Below are 22748 nucleotides of genomic sequence, written 5' to 3'. Positions count from 1 at the left end.
GGGGGAGGGGTTTCTTCCCATTTCTTCAATGAAGAGCTAAGTAAAGCAGTCAAGTATTTACCTGGGTACCAACAGCTGTAGCTTGCTGCACAGGGCCTGAATATACCAAGCCCCCTGCTGAACATGCCTGAAAGAGGCATAGCCATCAATTGTGGCCATGCCTAGGAGGAAATCAGCTTCTTCAGGAATACTTTCAGAAGGAGAAATTCTCTGTTCAGTAGAAGACATGCCAGGAATTTGTGCATCGGGTTCAACATAGACAGCACGCTGTATGTCTTGGCCTTGACATGCCTGAATAAAGAAGAGCTTGGGTTTTTCAGCAAGCGCTGGACATTGTTTGGCAGTGAAGTAGGACATGATCATGCGGATTGATACAAGCTCCCCATCTTTCCCATAGATTGCTCCTGATTCCCCATGAGAGAGAATACAGCAAATAAAACAGTCCCTGTCTTTGTGATCTTTCAAGTGCTGCCAAGTCCACATGAGGTCTTTAATTTCCTGAGATGTTAGATCTGTGTAAATCCTTACATCTAGACCAAGCCATGTGAATACTCGCTCCAGTTCCCCTGTAGTTAAAAGAAAGATAAGAAAAATTGGGGCAGTAGAAAAACATTTTATGAAGTCACCATGCAAGCAAATCTGAAGTGTAAAAGAACCTCCCACCCTCACACTTCTGCAGATTCATCCTTTTACTAGCATCAACTAAAGGATACTGGAATAAGGGTGGAATCAGCTTAAATATAGAGTCCTTGGATTTTTCTCAATAAAGTTTCAGATAATATGACCTAAGGCACTTTCATAACTCTGTGACAGGTGCAACATGTACAATGACCCACTAAGTGAGCTCATGAATGACACCAGGAAATATGAGGAGTCTTCTCAGAGTTCCAGGTTAGATTTCTTTCAGAACCTTCTTCAGGTCAATATTTTCCAATTGCAGTTATGACTGCTAGAGAGTTTCATAAACAAGACAGAAAGAACAAAACTAATCAATGAAAAAGTAAACAGAGAATTGCTTGCATAAGCAATTTTGGATTACATTATGTAGAATGGTGGCTTAGTTTTAGTTCTTTATTACAGCTATAGATCCAGACTGAATGAATAAAAAGAGATTCTTAAAATGATTCAAGAATGATTCATCTGCATGGCAAGTTCAGTGTTTACTCATCTTTTAGACCTTCCTAGGATACACAAGTGACATAAATTAACACACAACAAAAACCTTACTGTTTAAGAATATTAACTAAAGCATGGACAATAAAACACAGAGCAAAGAGAGAATCAACTCATGAAGGGAAAACAGAGGGGTTAACAAAAAATCTCTCTTCAGTAACTTACCGGCGTCTTTGCAAGAACCCTTCCTCTCCCGAAGTCCCCCATCAAATTTAACATTATTAATAACAAGACAAAATCCTCTCTGTGGTCCATCCATTTTGTAGCTTGTCAACTTCTGTAGGAAGGAAAGAGGAAAAAAAGCTTACAGCTTCAATGAATATATTCAACATTGAAGAAGTGATGAATGTCTGATCTCCACCAATCATATTTCCTTAACATGTCTCAAAATGGGCATCCAAAATCAGAGGCAACTAAAATTGTGATTACTTTTGAAAAGCTGGAACTCAGTGGAGTCTCCTTGTGTGAAAAGATGCAGGTGAAGCCTCAAGCACACTATGCCACCATACTATCAAGCTGCAGAGCAAAGACTTAGCAACTGCAAAAATACAGTGTAATTCAGCAATTAAACTCTGCAGTCTGTACTGGTATTGGGGATAACAGTCCCCAGCTGTTTCCAAGGCCAGGAAAGGATTTTGACTCCAGACAGTACAGAGTTCACACTGAAACTACAGCATGTTAGACATCTCAGTTTATTTGTCAGAGTAGAGTAGTGAGGAATACCAGGAGTGGTTGGTTCATACTGATCTGCTGGAAAGGGATGCGAACAGAACAGAGATCTCAGAAGTGCTGAATCCTGTGACACTACCAGCATTGCTAAGACCTAAAGTTCCTTCCCACTCTTCAGTAAGAACGTTTTAAAAACTGAGAAGTCACCAAAACTTCAAGTACCATCTTTTCAAGTCTAACCTCAGGTTAACAGCAACAAGTCCATTCTAACACCAGACACTCCAGCTCCTCTCTTCTCACTAGGGAGTGCAACAAAGAAACACTTCATTTTGTGCATTTTAGTGGAACCAAATGAACAGCAGCCTTCCAAGCTCCTTCAACAGCAGCAAACAATACTTTTGCTACAGCAGTCTGGACATCAGTAAAAGAGTGCACACAAGGCTTCTAAGAAGAGATCACACAAAAGGGAGTTTCTTCTGAACCAAGGCTTCTGGATTATTATGACAGTCACATGCCTGCAATAGCTTACCGAACACACTTGCCTTCTTTCATCTTCCTTACAAGGTCTTTGCATACTACCCCTTACCTTTTTTTTTAATTTTAGGATACCCTGAAGCTTTTTATAAGTCAGATATAGAGAGAGAGAACTGCTAAGCTACGTTCATCTGTGCCCACCTGCACATTCTGTTGCCATCTCCAAAACATGCAACTTAAGATAATGACAAATGATTTGCCTGCATCAGATAAGCACATGCACTGATGTGTGGGTAGTATCATAGGTGTTATGCCCGTTTCCCCTCCACCATGCCTTTCAATATTGGTAAGCTTCTGGCCTCCAAGATTAAATTACTCTCTGAAATGTTCCAATTGATCGGACTACTCGAAAGACTTGATGAGATGCACAAACATCTCACAAGTCCTTGCATGATAAACGTTATTACAGGGATGAAGACTTCACACCCTCAGTTATTCAAAAAGAAGAATGAGATTGTCTCAAACCTTGGATTCATTTTCTGCACTGATGAACTCTGCAGGCAGCTCCAGGTTCACTTCAGAGACGCCCTGTATAACATTAGCTACTTTGTCATCTAGGAAAAAGACAGCACAGGTATTTATGAAGAGCAAACTAATACTGGTGGATGTAGCAAAGAGTTCAGCTACAATGCAGCACTTCTTGTATTTTAAATGCTATTACATGAAAGGAGCAATTCCTCTGTATGAGATAGCACTATCCTGTTCAAAGGATCTATCTGGGCCATATCTCCAGTAATCTCTGGTATATAGTTGTGACAAAAGCAATGTTTCTATTCATACTGGTTTTGTGGAACAGAGATATCTATGGTACAAGGAAAGACTCTATCCGAGACAGTCAAATGAATTTTTCAATTGGAAATCAGCATAGTAATCAACCATATTGTAAGAAGGATCCGCGATGTTACTACTGAAGCTCCCATTACAGAATCTTGTTTTGTTCCTGAATCGTTTACATTAGCTCTCAGAAAAACTTTCAGAAGAAGATGGCAATGATGAAGCTGTAAAGTGGAAAAGAACTGATGTTGTGTTCCTACACTTTGCAGCTGTCCAATCTGACATGGAGTCACAAAGATGGATGCAAAACATCAGCTGCCATTTGTAAGGAATCTTTTTAGAGATATGATCCACAATATAATTTTATTTATTGGTGAAGGAAATATTTTGCCTTCTGACCGTCCTAAAACTCTTGCTTCCTTCTGTACAAATCATTCACTATTTAATGTACTGTATTCAAAACACCCATCTCCACCACCCAACACCTGAAAACTCTCTTAGCTGGTAATCTCAATAACTTCACTTACTCCAGCAAGCCACTGGAAGATGTGCAAACATTAACCTTAATTAATATTACGTTCTCTCTAGTGGATAAAAGTGCCAAGAACAGAAGCAATTTTTGTCCATTTGTCTCTTTATGTCCTCAGATCTATTTTCTGCTAATTTAAACAGTCATTCTGGGAATGCCTGGGGAGAGCAGGCATAGGTCTTCCTGATGTCTACCTTAGTGAGGGAACTAGAATAAAGAGACAAGAAGTCATCCTGCCTCCAGGGCATTTTCTCATTTCCTCTTTAATGGTCCCTTGCAAAAAGGGCTACAGGAACTGACTTGGCCCCTTAAATAACATATTAGATCTCTGGCAGCCCGAAATAAAAACAGCTTAATATTAAAACTCTTAGAGAAGACAAACCTTGTCTGGTAGGTATGGAACACACATTCCCAACATGCTCCCATAGGCTCCCAGACTCTTCACCATAATAAACTACACAGCAAAAGAAGTCAGAGGTAAAATGCTTTCCTGCACACACAAAAAAAGTAACATAACACAACACTAACACAACACAAACACAACACATAACAGCGTCCTGTTCTCTTACCCTCCCAGGGATATTCAAACAGAAAATTTATTTTTAGTTTACAGGAAAGAAAGCAGCTTTTTGCTTCTAATCAGACCAGCCCTTATTTTAGTTCCCAAAAAGCACATTAGTTAGTTTCTAGTTAATGACTGACAAAGTAGACAGGATTTGCCAATTGTATTTTGTCTCTTTTATATAAGAACGGGCATCTTTCAAATCAATTTGTGCAGAAAGCAGAAGACCCTTCCAAGAAGACTGCAAGGTAACTGTGTTGCATTAAACAAAATGTTAAAAATTTCCCAGACTTAGTCAAGACAGTTAGTAGCATGTAACATTAAATATAAAGGTATTAAAAAAAAAGAAAAACACACTTTCCAGAAAGCCTTACCACTGATATTAGAATTCACAGATTTGATAGAGGTCTCCTAATTTTTGGGCAGGGGAAAAAAGTCTATGTTAAAAATCACTGTATATACAATATTTTTTTCATAATGATAAGCAAAACAAGCTTAATAAACACCAAAGCTGACTGAGTAGTGGGAGGAAAAATACTGAATTCCTAAGACTAGCAAAGCATTTAACAATGAATTACAAAAGACTTCCCCACTTAAGAAAATCTCATGGAGCTGGAAACAACTATACTTTCTCTTAAGGAGAAAATAAAATAGCAAGGAATTTTCTTTCACTTTCAAATGATCCTTTCACTACTAGGGGTGGAGAGTCACTATAAACAAAATAAAGGTCCAATATGGTCCAATACGAATTTGCTTGGATGGTCAATTATTTGATTCTAACTCATTGTACCTAATGATTTTAGTCCTGTCCAAGTGACCTTTTCCAGCAGTAAGTGTCAACGGTTTATTATACAGCATGCAAAAAGTGTCTAACTTTTAATCATTTTTGTTAGGTGAGCCTCTCAGGAAAATCAAACAGGATCGTGGAAACAGGTGTGGGTCTGGGTTTTTTTTTTTTTTAAACAACCTATGTTTTCTTAACACAACTACATTCATGTTCTGACCATGCCAAGTGCCATGTGTGAAAGCTTCCCCAAACCCTCTGTACATGCAGAGCAAGTTATAGCTCAAGCAACACTAATACAAGCCTTTCTGATACTAAATAGCCCATTTTCCTCAGCTCTTGTCTGCTTGGACTGTACTTCTGACAACTGTCTTCAGGAACATCACTGGCTTTACTCATGTAGAATGTATATGGGTTAAAACTCCCTCCCTTCCTCTCCTTTTCCCAAAAAAGAGATTAGCCCAAGTAAGTTCCCCAATCTGATTCCTCATGCAGCTAAATGAAGACCCATAATCCTTTAGCAGCAGCAGTTTGAACTGACCTTCAGACTATGGTAGTTAGCCTTTGGCAGTATCTTAGTGATGATCATCTGAAACTTTAAAAATCAGCACCGGCTGACTGACCCATTCTCTAGTATGCACCTTTCTAGCCTTCTCTCTCACTTCTCTTCCTAACATCACTTCTTTTGCCAATCGCATGTGACTGGCAGGGTTATTTTGACTTCCATTATTTGATGCAATATGCTGCTGTATTTCTTACAAGCTGAAGGAATATGCTTGCTCTCTTTCTAAATCAGATAAGAAGATTTAGCAAAAGATCTCACAGGCAGTGTGATTTCAAAATAAAGGCATGAAAAAAACAATCCCCCGAACCACTAAAACCCAAGTAGGCAGCATGCATTCCAGTGTACCTGTGGGGAAGTGAACAGTCTGATATCTCCAGTGTGAAGTAGTGCAGATTCCTTGACTGGCAGAGTGTTCTCTTGCTGAGGTAGAGACACTAAAAGCAGAAAGAGACAATAAATGAGAGAAGCCAAGTGCCTTTAAGTTAAACTACTATGAATTTGCACATTAAGGCAAATGTGGATCTATACTTAGAAATGCATTAAAAAAAGAAAGCCACTTTGAAACATGCTCAGGAAGTGTGGGGGAACTAAACTCATGAAGCAAGTGTCCTTGCACCTGCTGGAGACCAGTAGTATTGCACTTCCCAGAATTTGTTTCCCAGTGATTAAATGAATGAAACTAGAACCTTTTCACAGTATGCTTATAATTACTCTACAGGACATTAAATGAAATAAGTTTACAAACTACAGTCTAACTCCCTAGAAACTGAACCACTTATTTAATAACAAAGCTTATCCATGTATCAGATACACACGCACACGTAACTTGCCTTGCCAGCTTATTAGCAGACACAACTCCCTTGAGTAACTTAATATACAGCACAGTACATCTGTAAATCACAAAGTGCCTTTTACAGTATAGTTGCACATCCTTACAGTAACTCAGCTAGGAGGCAATGCAAGCCTAAGACAGCTATGCTAAACCTGTGTGTGAAGGTACTGAGTGATCCTACTCTAGCTTCTGCCACAGCAGTGCATACATAGGACCATCATGTACCAACTTCAGTTGCCCAGACCCTTCCAGACCTTCCTGCATTTTAGCAGGAAGCTCCGACTCTGAATTTCTCACCTTTTTTCCTTTTATAGCCGTTTACTGTTTCCAAGAGATCGGGTGAAACACTCATACAGATTTCCTCCAGCATTTGTACATTGCTTTCAGTTAAAAGGCCCTGTTTTTCCAATAAAATCAGCAACTCCAGAGCAGACTGACAGCAAAAAAGAGAGAGTAAAATGCACTTATTGTTTCTTTGAACTTAAAACCACCTGCCTCAGCCCCCTCTGCCTCAGATAATTACATTATCATCTGCTTCGCTTCTTGCCAATGAGTTCCGAACAGTCAATTTTACATCACCAGGGGACAGGGGAAACGTTGCACCACAGAAAGCTACTGAATGAATTATAACTTGGTATGTTCTTGCTTTAACAGATTTACCCAAACCATATTAATGGAACTTGGCCTTGAGAAGGCTTTATTGCTGTGAAATGGTACCAATGACATATGGGCGTGAATGTCCTTCATTCATAGCTCAAGCAGGAAAAAAAAAAGATTGATATGTCATCCTGTTATGGTCTAATGCAAGACAGTGGACCATCCATGACTGTCCTTGGCACAAAGCAGCACCAAATTCCACCCTAATCCTGCCATCAGCTTCCTCCTTGATAACTCTATAAAATATCGACCAGCTCAGTTGCGATTATGCCTTATTCTGGAAAAGATTCTCTTTTCCATGCTCTTCCTCACCCTTATTCCTCCCTCCCTCCCTACTATATATACATTTGTCTCTCTCCCTACATACAATAGTTGTCTGTCGCTTTGGCAGCTGGTCCCTCAGGAGGAATATGATTTCCTTCAGCATCTCGCTGGTAATGTTCTCTGCCAATTCATACAGCATCTGCCTGTAACAGAAACCCAGTGAGATCAAAGCAGAACAGAAGAGGGTGTAGAAACACAAGGCAATCTGAGAATTTAAAAATGGAAAGGGATGCAGCAGGTAATAGATGGCAGCAATAGACCTAACAGAATCCCACTGAAAGCTCACCTGTATGAAGACACTCTTCCCTTCTCAGGTAGACATTCTTGCACTCTCTCCTTGGTATAGCCAAGTTTTTTGAGCAAGAAGTGACATTTAATTCTGTATAAAAGCTCAGCTAGTAGGAAAGTATCTTCCTCATTCAGATACTCTTCAGCCATAAGAACCTGAAAAATGTCCAGCGCTGACTGCACACTTTCCAATTTTTTGAAGGGGATCAGGTCAATACAGAGAAATTTTAAAGCTGCTACATCTTCGGTCCCCAGGTTATCATCAATGAGTAGAAGCTGCTGACGGAACTTCAAGCTGATGTCATCCCCCATGTTACTGGGGCAGAGAACCCCTCTGCCTGAAAGCAAAAAGCAAACATTGGCAACGCTGTAGTGTTCAGTACAAAGATCCTTGAAATAAGGATTTCATCCAACGGCTATTTGGAAGCCCTAAATACTCTGCAGAAATTCCTTTTGAATCCATTTGAAATGTACTTCCTTCTCCAAGCTAAAAATTGGATCAGAGAGCTGATATGGCAGAAGCTCTGACCAACCCAGTCTACCCTTGAAGTTAGCCCTGCTTTGAGCAGAAAGCTGGGCTAGATGACCTCAGGAGGTCCCTTCTTCCAGCCTAAATTCCTCTATATCCTTCCATCAACTTTCATGTTCAGAGGAAGGAGTCTCCCACTACCTTCTCCCTTGCAACTACAGTTCTGTTCCTCTACACTGTTTGTGGCTGGGAATAGTCCCTGCAGTAACTCTTTTACAGCTCTCAGTGGAGAGAAGGCACTGGTAAAATCACACATGTTCCTTGATCTGCAGTCTGAAGGCTCTGCTGTTCTCTGGCTGCAGCAAGGGGGTACTCCTCTGTTTCAAATCTGATATCCAAGCTGAAGCTGTGAACACCCATCCACTCCCAGTCATATCTTGCCACCAGACTGCATCTCCTACTTGGCACAGGAAAACCCTAAAACCTCCTTTACAGGAGTGTCTAATAAAATGTGGTAAGAGATCAATCTAAAAGCGCTCTGTACAAGCAACTCCATGTTACTGAAGTGTAATAAAGACTAATCATCCTTCCGCTAAACCAACTTGCTCCATGTAGCTTAAGTGGGTCTTTCCTGCCTGAGTGAGGCTATACGAGGAAACTTGTTTTGATCTGTAAGAAAGTGCTCCAGATGTCTTCTGTCCAAAGAGTCAGGTAGGTCCTTAACCTTCCATTTAGTGCAGCTGGAAGTAGCAAAGCTCTCTACATGAGGGAGCAGCAGAAGAAAGAGAGAAATGGGGGTATGGACAGAAACTCTGAACTCAGTCTTTGAAGCATCTGGGTGGACAGGTCAGCAGAAAAACTACAAAGAGTACCGTAGCATGTGGGGGCGCAAGGAAGGGACTGTTGCAGTTTTGTGTTCAGGGGCACATAGGAGATATAATCCCAAGTCCTGACACCCAGTTAAGGATGCAAGCACCATTTCATATTTCAAAAAACAGGTATGATAGAACCCAGGAATCCTGAATCCTGTATTGCCCCTTAGTCACAAGTCAGAGACTGTGCAAGAAAAAAAGGTCATACTACTTTTGCCTGCATTCAAGCTTACTCTCCCACAGCTTACTAATTCTGTTACTCACATTGTTTCTCTTTCTCTCCTCAAATGACATCCTGTGTATTGTGACAGCTTATCCACTTAAAAAACAAACTGCTATCAAAAAGGCTCAAATCTCAGTCACCTATCTACACATACAAATTGTATCACTTCACATTAAATCAGGCTTTAAACCAATTTAGCTAAGCTAGTTTCAAACCCTATCTAGATGCTTTAATCAACTAAATTTAGCAGATTAATTTAGGTTAAACTGACTCCAGTCTATATAAATCAGGTTCAAATCAAATTTATGTCTATTCAGAATTTAGAGACAATGACTTTGACCAAGCCAGTTTACAAATCCTAGTTTTAGAGGAACAGGGACAAGTTGTGTGTAGGTCAGGTATAAACAAGTCATTTCACCAGCAAATCAAACTGAAACAAGATCAAAGACCAATTTCTTTATCTATCTTTAAAACAGTTTTATAATATGCATTCCAGCCACCTTTGGAAAGCTTTTCACTCAAAACCCTTCCTGCCTGAGTTCCAAATACCTTTAAGGCCACCCAACCTGTGCTGCATTTACTAGCTAGCTGTCTATGACCTCTTCTCCCTCCCCTCTGTGCTGAGGGCAGGCAGGGCTGTTGCTGCCTCCCAGCAGTACTGTGAAAGGAGATACTACAGACTTACAGCCTGATCCAGCGTTCACCTTATTGTTGCTGTGCTTCTAGAACGCTCTACCACTTTATGCATTTCACAGGCAGTTTTAAAAACACTGTGGTGAAAGACTCCTAAAGCAGAGGAGGAAAAACAGCAAACAATCCCTATTCCAGTGAAACTAGTTTGTAAAAAAAGACAAAAGCTATCCACCAGCACTAACACACACGGGGGCCAGGACCTCCCTCCTCCCCAGGTTTGTCGGGGCTCACTCATTTACAGCTGGAGTTGCTAGCACATTAGCAGGCACAACATCAACACATAGAAAGATGATGGATCAGTGTCTCTTAATGTGTGTTTTGCAACATACCCAATTCCTTCAGGAGGGAAAATCACATAAAATAAGAACTAAGGATTATGAAATTACTAGTTTTTCCTTTAACGTTTTAGTGATTGGGGTGCTGCCCGACTTCAATATTTAAAAATAAAGCAAAACCGCGGGGCCCTGAAGAGCGGCGAGGCCCGGCCCCCAGCCCCAAGGCAAGGGGAACACTCAGCCCCGGCCCGCCGGTCTCCCAGCGGCAGGCACACAAGGCCGGAAGGGAGGTACGGACTCCGGCTCCCGACTCGGGCGCTGAATCCCTCCTCCAGTCCCTCCCCGCTTCACTCGCTCTTACCTCGGAAACAACTCCCGCTCCCGTCCCCGCTCCCGGCCGCTCCTCCGCGTCCGCAGCCCCGCGCCGCCGGGGCTGTCTCAGGGCCAGCCCCGGCCCGCACCCAGCAGCCCGGTGCTGAGTCACAGCCCGGGCCCGGCCGCCCGGCGCCGTGCGGGGGGGGGGGGGGGGGGAAAGCGACGCTCCCAGCAGCCGGGCGGAGGGGGGGGGCGGGGGCACGGCCGAACCGGGAGGGGGCCTGGGAGAGCAGCCGGCCTCGGGGCTTGCCCGTCGCCTCCCCCCGCGCCAAGGGACGCTGCTAAACAGTTAGAAAAAACAACCGGCAGCGCTTCCCCGACAAAACAAAAGCAAAGCAAGAAGAAACTCTTTTCTCCCTCGCTTTCAAGCCATTTTTAAAGCTAGGTACATGGCAAAAGGACACCCAAACATTCTGGGGAGACTTTTTCACCCGACAAGATGTCTTGAAGCTAATGCCGGCAAGTGAAGTTTTTATGCAAGACCTCTCACTCGGCCCCGCTGCTGCAGCAAGGGGAGCGGGGGAGGAAGGTGAGCAGGCCCCTGCCCAGTGCAGGGCTCTCGCTGCTTTCAGCTGCTCCTGAGACACCGGTATTCCCCCCCTCGCTCCCCAGCTCAGGGCAGTGAGATGTGTTGAGTGTCCTTGCTCACGCCAAACTGCAGCTCTCCAACCCCCATGCAACAGCAGCGTTCTCTGCTGAAACTAAAAGGCTCCCTGTCCTTTTTCAGTCAGCTTTTTCTTTTCTTTTTTTTTTTAAAGCCAAATTTAACAAGCGGCTGATGTCTACCAGATAAGTTGGCCAACAAGGTCAAGGGTTACTCTGGAATCCAGAGGGAGGTAGAGACAATCAGCCTGACTGCATGTGCTTTTCTTCAGAAAGTAAGGTGAAACCCTAACATTTATAACAGCACCAAGCCATTTTGCTAAACTATGATCCTATTTCAGTAATGGCACTGATTGAAATCATTGTATTTCCTATGATGTTATGTTTCTGCAATTGAAACACAGAAAATACAGTCAGAGTAATACATATTTAAAAATACAGCATGTACAGAAAGAGGCACATTCCAGAAAGACAAAATTCCTGAAAGACTGGCCATATCTTATCGACCCTCTAACAAAAGAGGTGAAGAAAGATTTTTTGATAGAGCCACAGAGAAAAGCTGTCAATTCGGTATAGGAAATAAAGTTTAAAAGGAACATAATCACAAGTATAGCAGGCAGATTACAGAACGTCATCCACAGAGGACAACTTTTTCAGAGCAACAGCATATTGCATGTCAGAAATTTAAAGCTGTGCATATCAGAAAAGAATTCTTATGAAGTGTCATATAAAGCTGGTACTGACCCAAGTATCTGCAACAGTCACTATTACTTCTTACAAAGAGCAGAAAAGGGCCGATGTATCAGACATACAGTATGCTGCATCTGCAAGTGTGAGCACCATAACATACTCTTGAATTTAACTTCTTCCCTGAAGTTAAATGGCAACTATTGTAACTGAGGGCACAAATACGTAACATAATACAAAGTAAACCGGATTCATGGCTCTGTCATGGCAATAAAGGTGGATGAGGAAAATCATGCTACTTAAGGCTGGTGCAAAACACCACAGAATCTCCTGCCTCATGGGTACTTTTTCTGGGCCAGTGATAAAGCATCATCTATGTTCTGCCAATTCTCTTTTCCCTCTTCCATATATATGGCACAAACAGAAGTGCGAGAAGTCTCTATTACAGTTATTGGAAACTGAAAATGAAGTTCTGTGCCACGGAGCCTGACATTCCACACACTGACAGTCCAGGGGCAGAAAAGAGTAGCTTGCTTTATCTTGTTCAACAGCAGGTTCATAAAACTACACATTTTGGCAGATCATGACCATGAAAATCCACCACTTTCACTTGTTATGTTCCAGTGCTAACATCTTAGGCTTAATTCTGGATCCATCATGGAGGTTTTTTTCCCTTTTCTTTTGACTACTGAATGGGAGTTTGGTATCAATTCAACCACTGCACCAGTAACAAACTGATCTGTAATGCATGTACAGCTTGATGCCATCCAGGCCCTGCATCCAGTCAGTTTCCAGACTCAAATTTCAGGTGCACAGTAAAGCAAGAACACACAATCCCTACCACACATAGCTGGAGGCACAGAAAGCTATGAGGGAAGTGACAGAAAACTCCTGGCATCACAAAATTTCTGCATGTTAGCAAATACCAACTTCATCAACGTTGGTTTTCACAATAAACATAGTCCAGGGAATGCATCTACCCCATATGCCACTCCTGAAGGCAGCATCAAGGCAATAAATACTGCCTAGCACTTGTATGATTACAGACTAAGTACTGCTATGGGCTAACAATCTACTGAGGACCAAGACATCAGTGTAGAAATTCAGTATCTGACATTCATGAATGCTGCATGAGATGTGGAATGTCCCCACAAATCTTGGGACATCGGAGAACTGCAATCACTACTGCATATAAGCGGCCAGACATGGAGAGACTCCTTTGCTCTTCTGCTGCCAGGATTATTTAGAGTAGTGTCCTCAGCTTTTTAAAGTGTTTTTTTTTTTTCATTTCTTAAGGAATAGGACACAGACTTTATTTACAGTGCCATAAACTGAAGTGAAGAATATGTACGCTTCTTGAACCCCACTCTCCAACTTACACTATCATAAAACTATGAGAAACAGAACATATCCTATCGCTAATAGTTTAGTAAATAGTTATATTTAGCACCACTACCAAAAAAAAAAAAAAAAAAAAAAGTTGTTGGCTCCTGTAAGGATATCCACTATTATTCTTACTTCCTTTCTCCCTTTTCTCCTGTCTTCTTTCTCCTTCCAATTTTGATGATGTATTTCTCCTCCAGATCTTCTTTTCCCTACTTTTTCTTCTCTTCGTTCTCCCTCCCATTCCCCTTCTTGTTCCTGCTTGCACTTTCAGTATTTCTTTCCCTCATCTCTCTGCCTCCACTTGGTTCCATTCTCCCTGCTTTTGGTGTCTATAAGGCAGCGAAGTGCTCATCATATGTAAAGGCTAATAAGGGAAATGGGAGAAAAAATTAAGTTAATCTGTGAAGTGAAATCATATTTATTATCACACATATATGCACAATAACTAGGAAACACACCTTATTTCTACAGCCACAGAACAGTCTGTATTTGTTTTATATCACCTGCTTCATTTACTAGATACTACAGGAACTAACTTCTCAGATTCCAAATCAGTCATTTGATAATATTCCTTTTATCCCATGGAATATGAGCAAGGTAAAGTTTCAAAATTACATTTGCTGTATTTTATTCCAAGCTAAGCAGTTTATAAAATACCAGAGGTTAGAAATGAACACCATTTTTACTATGACATAAAATACAGACCTTTCTGGTGCTGCAAAGCAGCAAGTTCTCTAGTTGAGTCTGTGGAATACTTATAAAATCAATTAAGACACAAAATATTTTTAAAGCCAGAAACAATATGGTACTAGTTTATAAGAATCACCAATTTAAAAGGCCATTTCTTACAAAGTAGGCAACGGAACGGAAGAAATGAATTCCCCCATACCACCACTATGATACATTTGTTTCTAGACCTGTAACATCACAAAATAGGAGTATTTTAACTTTAACGCTTACAGAGACCAACCTTTTAATGAATGTCTGGATTTTGCAAAAGCTGATTTGCTATCATTTTTTCCTCTTATGCCTGTGCCTACATAGAATTACACCAATATAAATAGCACATGTACCCATGATTTAACATAAAATTTTGGGTTACATTTCCCAGTTCTGAACTATAAAAAAGTTTCCATATACTTTTATTAAAAAGACACACCAGCTTATGAAGTGGAAAGAGACCAAAAAAGTACAGTATGCACAGGCTTATAATATAGGGGAAGTTTGTTTTTTTTTTTTAAACTTGTGCAAAAATTTCTAATCACAACTATGTATTTCACTTCCTATATTTAACATGCAAATAAAACTGAATACAAAATTAAAAAAAAGTGTAACAAGAATGAAGATTTAAGTGTAATGATATAAAAGGCTCAGCATGTCTTATACAAAAGTATATATTAATATAAATAAATATATATTTTCAATCTTAAAATTGCATATGGATGCTTAAGGAAAGAACATAAGGTAAAACTCGTTTAGTGGGTTTCTTCTCTTGATATACTCTAACAGTCCTCAATCAGCAGTTAAGGAACCTCTTAGGCCAGGAAGAGACTGGACTTGCATCACATAACAAGGAAGGACTCCTGAGCATTTATCAGATATAGATACCTGCTCTTTACCAAATAAATGTGATTTATTTCAATTATGAAAGTTACTTGAAAACTCATTTGTTTTTTCTGAATGAAACTCGGGAAGTCTGACTTCCAAAAAAAGGTTATTAAAAATAATGTCAAGCCAACACCTAAGTAGTACAACAGAGTATTGAGAAAAAGTCACTGCTACCAGAATAAATTTATTTGTCATGCCATCCTAATTAGCAGCAATACACTACTGCTAGCTGCCTGTGAGACCTGGTGGACAACGAAAAGCATTGTTGGTAAAATTATACAGATAAGCACATCTGATTTTTGCTCAAATCAAATGCAGCTACACTAGTAAAAAGTCTTTTTGCAATTTTTTGGCTCAAGAAACCAGCATATAGTATACTAGCAAAAAATACTTTTCTTTTTGCTCACATGAAATACATATGCACCACAAGGATGTATGGCATAACTATACCAGAAACCAAGCAAGGCAAGCCAAGGTCTTGAAATTTCTTCCTGGACAAGAGACTGTATTAAGAGTACTGAAAGCTTGCAAGTGGCTTGTTTTAGAAAGGAGGAGAATGCCATAAATTCAGCAACAATAAATCTCAATACAGCTCATCCAGGTTGTAGTGTTATATAGCATTCAGATCAACTGAACTCTTGACGTTACGCATCTGCCTCAGTGGAGAAAAGACTGCTACATTTCAGGCAGTTTTCTGTCATGTCTTTTTCAGAAGAACAAGGGCAACTTCAAAAAAATAAGTTAAAGACATACCCTTTTTCATAAGCAAAAGGAACAAGGGAACGTAATCCAGTCTTAAGAGCCAGTGGTTGCCACAAGACATTCAGATGTGGTAAACAGTGTATTTTTATAGCTATGTCTGATGCGGCAAGTATGAATCAAGTTTCAGCTTTCACGGAATATCTGCTAAACCCCACATTCTTAAACTCTACAACTTTATTACTGTAAGGCCCTGCTATGTGGAGACTCATTTTTGTACCAGCAGAAAGCAAAATTAGCCCAAGACATGGCGGGTTGTCCAATTTAGAAACATGCAACCCTTAGGTGCTGCGGAGAGTACTGAGGACATAGGGGGTTCTGGATGAATCACAAGCTCTAATGCAGCAGACAGATCAAATCCAAATTATTTAAAAGACCATTTTCTCTTTGTTCTGTTTTGCTACAGTCTGTGGAGACATGCAAGCCAGAACTACTTTATTATAGGAGAACTGGAGTTGTTGGGAAGGCATTCTCTGCTGACAAGTTCTCCCTTATTATGTGCTGGGGAAAGTACTGAGTGAATATCAGTGGCTTGCACTTATTTGTCTTTGCTTTAAACATCAAAAGAAGAGCCCAGATCAGTGCACTGCTAATAGGTATGCTTAAAAAAAAAAAAAAGAAACAAAAAACAGAAAACCCCACAAACCACACACAGAACCTTGAAAAATCCAATGGCTATAGTTTAGAGCTCTTTACACACTGTTTACCTGTGGCATTTGGTTGCAAGATCTGTTGCAGTTTTATGCAATAGCTGCCATTCTTCTCCAAGTTTTCTGAGACTTCTGTATTAAAATACCAAATCTAGTGCCTTAAACCCCCCAAAATGCTTCTAAATCCCCAGGTTCAGAAGTAACGGGCACTTGAGGTATGCAGGCAATAACAGTGCTTGAAGTGTGTATGAAGGCGTCTGGGTCTTAGCAAGTATTCTTTTAGCTATTTCAGACATGTATTTTCCAACAGCGGTTAAGTAGGAGAAAGAAAAAGTTTTTTCCTCAAAGTGTGCTGGAGCAGAAGTGAGTATTGCTGGCTTGGGTCAATGGTCTTGTTCCACTCATAGACTTCTCTGTTCAGTTCTGTATGGATGTCTAATATAGAGAGTTTCCTGCAGCAAGAGAAATAAAAGCTTTTCTTTAGAAGAGAATGAAGCAGAACACCATTAAAGAACCCACAAGATGAAAGACACCTTCAAACTCAGCAAGAAGAAAGTTTCAAGTTTCAGTCTTTAGTACAGAGGTTACATCTTTAAAACCCAAGGCTGAATAGGCATTTTGGAGAGTGTATGTTACATCCCAAATCGCTATTATGATATTTATTCTGCTCTCCATTCCTGGTGATCTGTGATTTTGTCACAAGGTTTTAGGATTTGTGGAAAAACTGCTGACCTGCAGCTACCTTGCAAAACAGCTGCTAGCCACCCGGTAGACCAAGTGTAGAATGAAAAGCTTTGCTGGTAAAGTTATATATGCTAGTACATCTGATTTTTATTCAAATCTCTTTTGATAGTATCTTCAAATAGACTAACCACTTTTGATATTTTCAACTCAGGATTATAAACTGGCAATCTTGTGGATCCTGAAGGGAGGGTGAATTATATCTCAAGAAAAGAAAAAAATCCTTCCCTCTCAACTGCCTTTTTCCCCCAGACTCAGGCACTGGCTTTTTATATTTGCAAGCAGAGCCCTTCTTAATGGCTTAAGAGGCAATCCTCAATTTGACAATTGCCTTATGTGCACCTTGTATTTTGGAGAAGATTTCAATGCTTGCCTAAAGTGCTGAAATCTAGAGCACTGACATACACTGCCTAGGTCAGGTCCTTTTCCTCACATTCTGCAAGCCCCCGTCCCATAACACACTTCCATTTCACCCAGAATCAGAAGCTTCACTCCTACTCTAGAATATCTTCCTGTGCCATCATTCCAGAATGAGGTACATTTGTCTTTTATCCTATGACACAGCATGGAGACACTTTTCAGGACCAGAAGGGATGAAAGTTAACACAGCTCTTCCTCTAGGACAGTAGGCTGTCCTAGAAAAAGGGTTCTTTTCTTTTATTTACCTTTTATGGGGATTGCGGAGTAGCTCAGCCAGACAACGTAGATAATACGAGGGTGAACTTGGAGACCTTTCTAGTGTAGACACGTCCACCTTGCACTGACTCCAAAAGATGTCTGCTACCTGGGGGATAGTGACTTTCCATGGGATTTTTGCATTAGAAATGATCTTCTCATCATTCCCATCTACTTCCAACAGACTAGTACATTCTTGCTCACTTTCTGGCACAATGTAGCTCTGAATGAAGAAGAGCTTTGGTTTTCCTAGGAGTTCAGGACATGAGTCTGCAGTAAAGTATTTCTTTATTCGTTCCAAAGGGAATCCAGAAGAGGTCTGGTCTGTACAGAACACGCTCTGAGGGCTGCCCCGGCTGACCAATATGCAGATGAAACTGTCACAATTTCTGTGCTTCTGCAACCTTGCAATTTCCTGCAATGTTTGATTCATGGTGTGCATATTTAAATACCTGTAACAATGAACATCATAGCCTAAGTCTCTGAAGGTCTCCTCCAACATATCTGGAAAAAAGCAAGACATAATTAAATTAAGGCACAGCAAGGCTCAATCTCAACTAACCTGAAGGACTACAGTATTTCCAGTAGTTCACTACTGGAAATAAGATGTTCATTTCATCACAACAATTGAAAAATCAGGAGTCTTGATGTTAATCACATAGTACATACGGTGCTATATGCATGTTATCTTTAATAAGAGGTACATACTTCATGACAACAAAGACACTAATATGTGGCACATAATCTGTTTCTTGTTAATTCCACCAATTTTTACACACTTTTGTTTACAGCCAATATTCTAAGGAACTGTTCTTAGGACTTAAAATATCAGGCAAGAGAAGATATTTGAAAATGCCTCACAGAGAAGGGGCTTGTAATGGTGAGGAATGAGCTGGATAGTATAGGAGTCTGTTTCACTTTAACTTGTCAAAATTACTCTGAATGCTTATTATTGCAGATATACAGAAATGGACTGGAAAAACAGAGCCTCCTTTTCATTAGTCAAAAAGGAACCTGTAGCAGTCATTCATACTTGCTATTGTATAAAATGGACTTTAAGTGAATGAAGAGTTCTAGAAGAATGGACACTGGAGTCCGGACTGTGACCAGCTTGGTGACAGAATGAAATTTTTAGCAATGAAAAGCTGAACACTGTTGATGAGCCATTTCAAATGTGTTATACATTAAAAGTGTAAATAGCTGAAATCAAAATTTAATACAGCTGTATTTGTGTTAACCTGTACTGCAGGAAAACGCGTTATGCTCTGAGTAGCTACTTTGAATGTTTGTTAATATGGGAGTGAAACCAGATTCATGGTGGTTAAAACCACAGGTGTTTAAGTATTCTGTGAACCACAAGCTACCACTATGACTTACAGCTGCATCATCACATCTTTATTATAAACCATATATATAAATATATAAATATATAGCCCATACACAGTTTAAAATATAATGACAGGAGAAAATGAGTGCCATATAGACACAGGAAGCAAGATTGTTCCTTGACTCCAGAAGTTTAGCAATCCCTGATTAGCAGAGTCAAAGGACTGAGCTACTTCAGAGGTAACTGGCAGCAAAATAAGAGCTCTACCACCATGGTGTTCTCCTCAAGAAAAACAGTGAAAATGGAGAACAGAACTCAAACTTCCTCAGCAAAAAGACAGGATAGACAGCAATTCTACAAACTCTACCACTATAGTGAGATGATAAACAAGGATTATAGGATTTTCTTCATGTTTTGTTAGTCTGATTAAATTCTGTAAAGTAATTCAAAAGTCTTTCCAGACATTTTTTGCTTTGTAATTATACAGGAAAATCTCCTCTACTTACAACAATAAAACAGGTCTTTGAAATTCATGTGGAAGATGGGATCTGGTACCAAGATATTTTTACCCAAGAGTGACTTAGTATTAATATCATTTAGCAATTACATACTGGCTGAGGCACTTCATCCATTAGAGGGCAGTCGCGCATATGTAAAGTGAGAGTTACAGAAACAAGAATGCTTTTTCTGTAACTTACGTCACTCATACTTTGTACACGAAGATACAGACCTCTGTATCATTTACAACCATCACACATTATAAATGACACAATTAAAGAAATAAACCCAAACAAATTCTTAGAGCTGACATCTTTGTTTAGCAATGAATTATACACTGTAAATTTTGGATACAGCAATTTATGTTCAGTTGCAACAAAATAAAGCACAACATGCAGCAACCTGAGATCAGAAAAAAACTGTTTCTTCAACAGCAATCATCCCTCAAAAAATCATTGCAGACTAGTAAGCAGTTTCTCATCTTTACCTAAAAATTACCCTTCTCTCCCTTTGATTGTTTAGACAGACTTACAACACGAGGATAAAAACTGGCTTCCAAATGGAAAGGAAAGAGTCAAGAGCAGCCAATGACTCGTTTTACAAAATAGCAAGCAGTGTTTCAGTTTGAACTTTATCAGTCTCTGATGAATTTGCTCTGTTGTACTGGGCATCATTTTCAATTGTTGCAATCCTTGATCCTACATCATCTAACATTGGTTCAGCTTCCTCAGATTAAATCTTGGGACAGCTAAAGACACAGTGCAGATTACCAATTACTCACCTGCACATTGCAGATATGACTCCTAACATATTCTCTCTGCCCTCTTCTTTATCTTTGGTATTTTCAGACCTCAGTAGTAGTGTGGCACAACTCTAAAATAGCCAATACCTTTCTAAAAATTCCTTTAAGCAATATGATATGCTTCTTCAGTCTCACTGGAACAGTAATGCATTTCAGTGAAAGTCTGGCTTTCTATCACACGGTTAAAGTGCTGACAATGCACTAGTGACCTTAAAAATCTGAGACGCATGCAAGCATAAGTAATTGGTTCTTCATTCAATGCAGACATACATAGTGACTGAGATACACTAAGACTTGCTTTGGGTTCAAGTGAGCACACCAGTAGCAGGGCCATAATTTGCATGTGCATCTGGCACGCCAGATGCTGAATATTTAATCCATTTTTGTCCTTTCCAGTCAACAGAATCTTCCTCCATCACACTTATTTTTCCTGTTCTTGTGCAAATACTGAATTGCCCATATCAGCACATAAAAAAAAAGTTCAATAGATGTGCTCTTTAATATTGTGTGTTCATCTTTATGTTTAGTAGCAATTACTATTACAAAGCAGTGTGCAGTGTATTGCTTGTGCAAAGGATCCTGCGCCTTCTAAGAAAGAGCAGATCTAAATTTATGCAGCTGTGACTGAACTGACACAGCAATTTCTTCTTTACTTCCTGTCTACTCAAGTATATGTGCTTCGTTTGCTTTTTATACTTACTGTTTCATTTAAACACTCAGGCTTGGCTCAGCTAAACACTCCTGTTCAAGAAAGCTGGTCAGCACATGCTCACATCCCATTAAAGACCAGGGCATTTTCAAACCTTGTGTTCTCTTCAGCTCTCCACACTGAAATTTCTCTAGCAATGCTTTTTGCATTTGCTTTTTTTAACCTGTAGCAAGTATTTTGGTGTTGGACAGGACCCTATCATGCTGCCTTCCAGATAAAGGCTGTATAATAAGTTTCTTGCATCAAAAAGACATTTGTGCTCTCTTGCAAGAAAGAAAGAAGAGCTGGGATGTAAAGCAGGAAGCAACAGGTTAGAGGGGAATTTTTGATCTCAAGAGGAAAAGAAAAAAAAAAGGCATAGTTTTATTGAGAGTAGAACCAGAGGCATGTATTAGCTTGAATAATTTAGTTTCTCATTTCTCAACCCTTTTTGGCTTTTTTGCTGTATTTTTTATTTTATTTTTGCCATTTTATTTTTCCTGTCATGAACCTGACAGGACAGAGAAAAAAAGGGATCCCAGAGAATGCTGCCCAGTTACGTGTAGCTGTAGTGCTTTCCTCTGTCTCTCTTCTCTACTCATGGCAGAACTGTGAATTTGTCTGGTTACTGGTACCCTACTAGAAAGCTATCTAAGTATCTTGATTTATATATTGTTCTAAAATACTATTGTCAAACAAATGGCAAAAGTTTCCTTACTGTGTCTGTGCTCTGCATCTACTGTTCTCCAACTATGGCATTAAGAACTGTAAGTTGGTCTGTCTGGGCCATTAGTTACAAGAAACAGAGAAGACATGCCCACAAACCCTCTTCCCCCACGTCTCCTAGCCTATTACAGAACTGACTGCTAGCACTCTCATTCTCTCCATTTTTATTTTTAGCCTCATGTGCTCCACTGACTAAAGAGGTTTCTGCTTACGCAAGAACCTAATGCTTTGGATTCTACCAAGGCAATCAGAAAAATTCAGACTTTAACCACTGCACCAACTACCTTGAACTCTACATGCAATTTTTAACTAAATCAAGAGGAAAGAAACGAAACTATTTCCTTCCCCTCTAAAGTTGTGATGACAGTTTCAATTAAGCTGTGCAAGATACAACAGAGGCCTAGCTGCATTATGATCACGATCACATACCGTCAGCTACGCAAAATCTGTGGTAACCAATATGATTACACTCCTAGTCTGCAACTGCATTTTTTTTTCCTAATGGTGTGAAATATCTTGTTTACCATACCTTCCAACAACCTGCTGTATGACTGTAGCTGAACTACTCTGCTGGTCTCTCTGAACACCAGTTTTTCTCCCTTCCCTGAACATCAATCCATCCCCTTATAAATTCTTTTGCTCAGAGACTCTGAACCTAAAAAACAAACCTTTTTTGCAATAGTTAGGACAGCTCGTTTTAATTTCAGGTTGGGCCTTTCAACTCTCTACTTCAGAATACTTACTATAAAAAAGAGACTAGCTGACTAAGACAACATGACCCCAGTTTGACCGGTAGATTTACATCGTATTCTTTATATTAACAACAGAAGGAACTTCAATTTTCAGAGACTTACCTGAGTCATTGCCAATACAGTCTATGATCAGGCATATTCCTAAAGGTTGACTTTGCATTCTGTATTGATCATCAAACACCTGAAAAAAATGAAAGGGCAAATATAAAGTTAGTGTCACTCCTTCAGCTCACAGACTTGCTTCTTTT

General features: G+C 40.0%; 2 protein-coding genes across 9 annotated transcripts in view; both read right to left on the bottom strand.

Annotated features, from left to right (window-relative positions):
* Window positions 1-16480, bottom strand: part of CASP10 (caspase 10) — an 18160-nt gene extending 1680 nt beyond the window's left edge. Inside the window, exons 1-11 of one of the 5 annotated variants that reach the window (XM_026107747.2) lie at window positions 16349-16448; window positions 13407-13638; window positions 7690-8029; window positions 7447-7546; window positions 6720-6855; window positions 5936-6024; window positions 4616-4652; window positions 4062-4169; window positions 2842-2930; window positions 1339-1450; window positions 62-566 (exon numbers count right to left, since the gene is read on the bottom strand). In XM_026107747.2, coding sequence (XP_025963532.1) covers window positions 62-566; window positions 1339-1450; window positions 2842-2930; window positions 4062-4169; window positions 4616-4652; window positions 5936-6024; window positions 6720-6855; window positions 7447-7546; window positions 7690-8029; window positions 13407-13515 — 1625 coding nt within the window. In that variant the 5' untranslated portion in view covers window positions 13516-13638; window positions 16349-16448. Of the gene's footprint in view, window positions 1-61; window positions 567-1338; window positions 1451-2841; window positions 2931-4061; window positions 4170-4615; window positions 4653-5935; window positions 6025-6719; window positions 6856-7446; window positions 7547-7689; window positions 8030-9940; window positions 9960-10584; window positions 10718-13406; window positions 13639-16348 lie in introns of those variants that run through there. The other 4 variants (XM_026107820.2, XM_026107971.2, XM_026107899.2 and 1 more) reach the window with 4 other exon arrangements.
* The window catches only part of CFLAR (CASP8 and FADD like apoptosis regulator), a 22855-nt gene continuing 13783 nt past the window's right edge, over window positions 13677-22748 (bottom strand). For all 4 annotated transcript variants that reach the window (XM_026108402.2, XM_026108168.2, XM_026108250.2 and 1 more), the window contains exons 9-11: window positions 22603-22681; window positions 17698-18211; window positions 13677-16743 (exon numbers count right to left, since the gene is read on the bottom strand). In XM_026108402.2, coding sequence (XP_025964187.1) covers window positions 16605-16743; window positions 17698-18211; window positions 22603-22681 — 732 coding nt within the window. In that variant the 3' untranslated portion in view covers window positions 13677-16604. The remainder of the gene's footprint in view (window positions 16744-17697; window positions 18212-22602; window positions 22682-22748) is intronic.

The sequence above is a fragment of the Dromaius novaehollandiae genome, chromosome 7 (genome assembly GCF_036370855.1).
Source record: "Dromaius novaehollandiae isolate bDroNov1 chromosome 7, bDroNov1.hap1, whole genome shotgun sequence".
Lineage (NCBI taxonomy): Eukaryota > Metazoa > Chordata > Aves > Casuariiformes > Dromaiidae > Dromaius > Dromaius novaehollandiae.
This window is presented reverse-complemented; position numbering and strand designations above follow the sequence as displayed.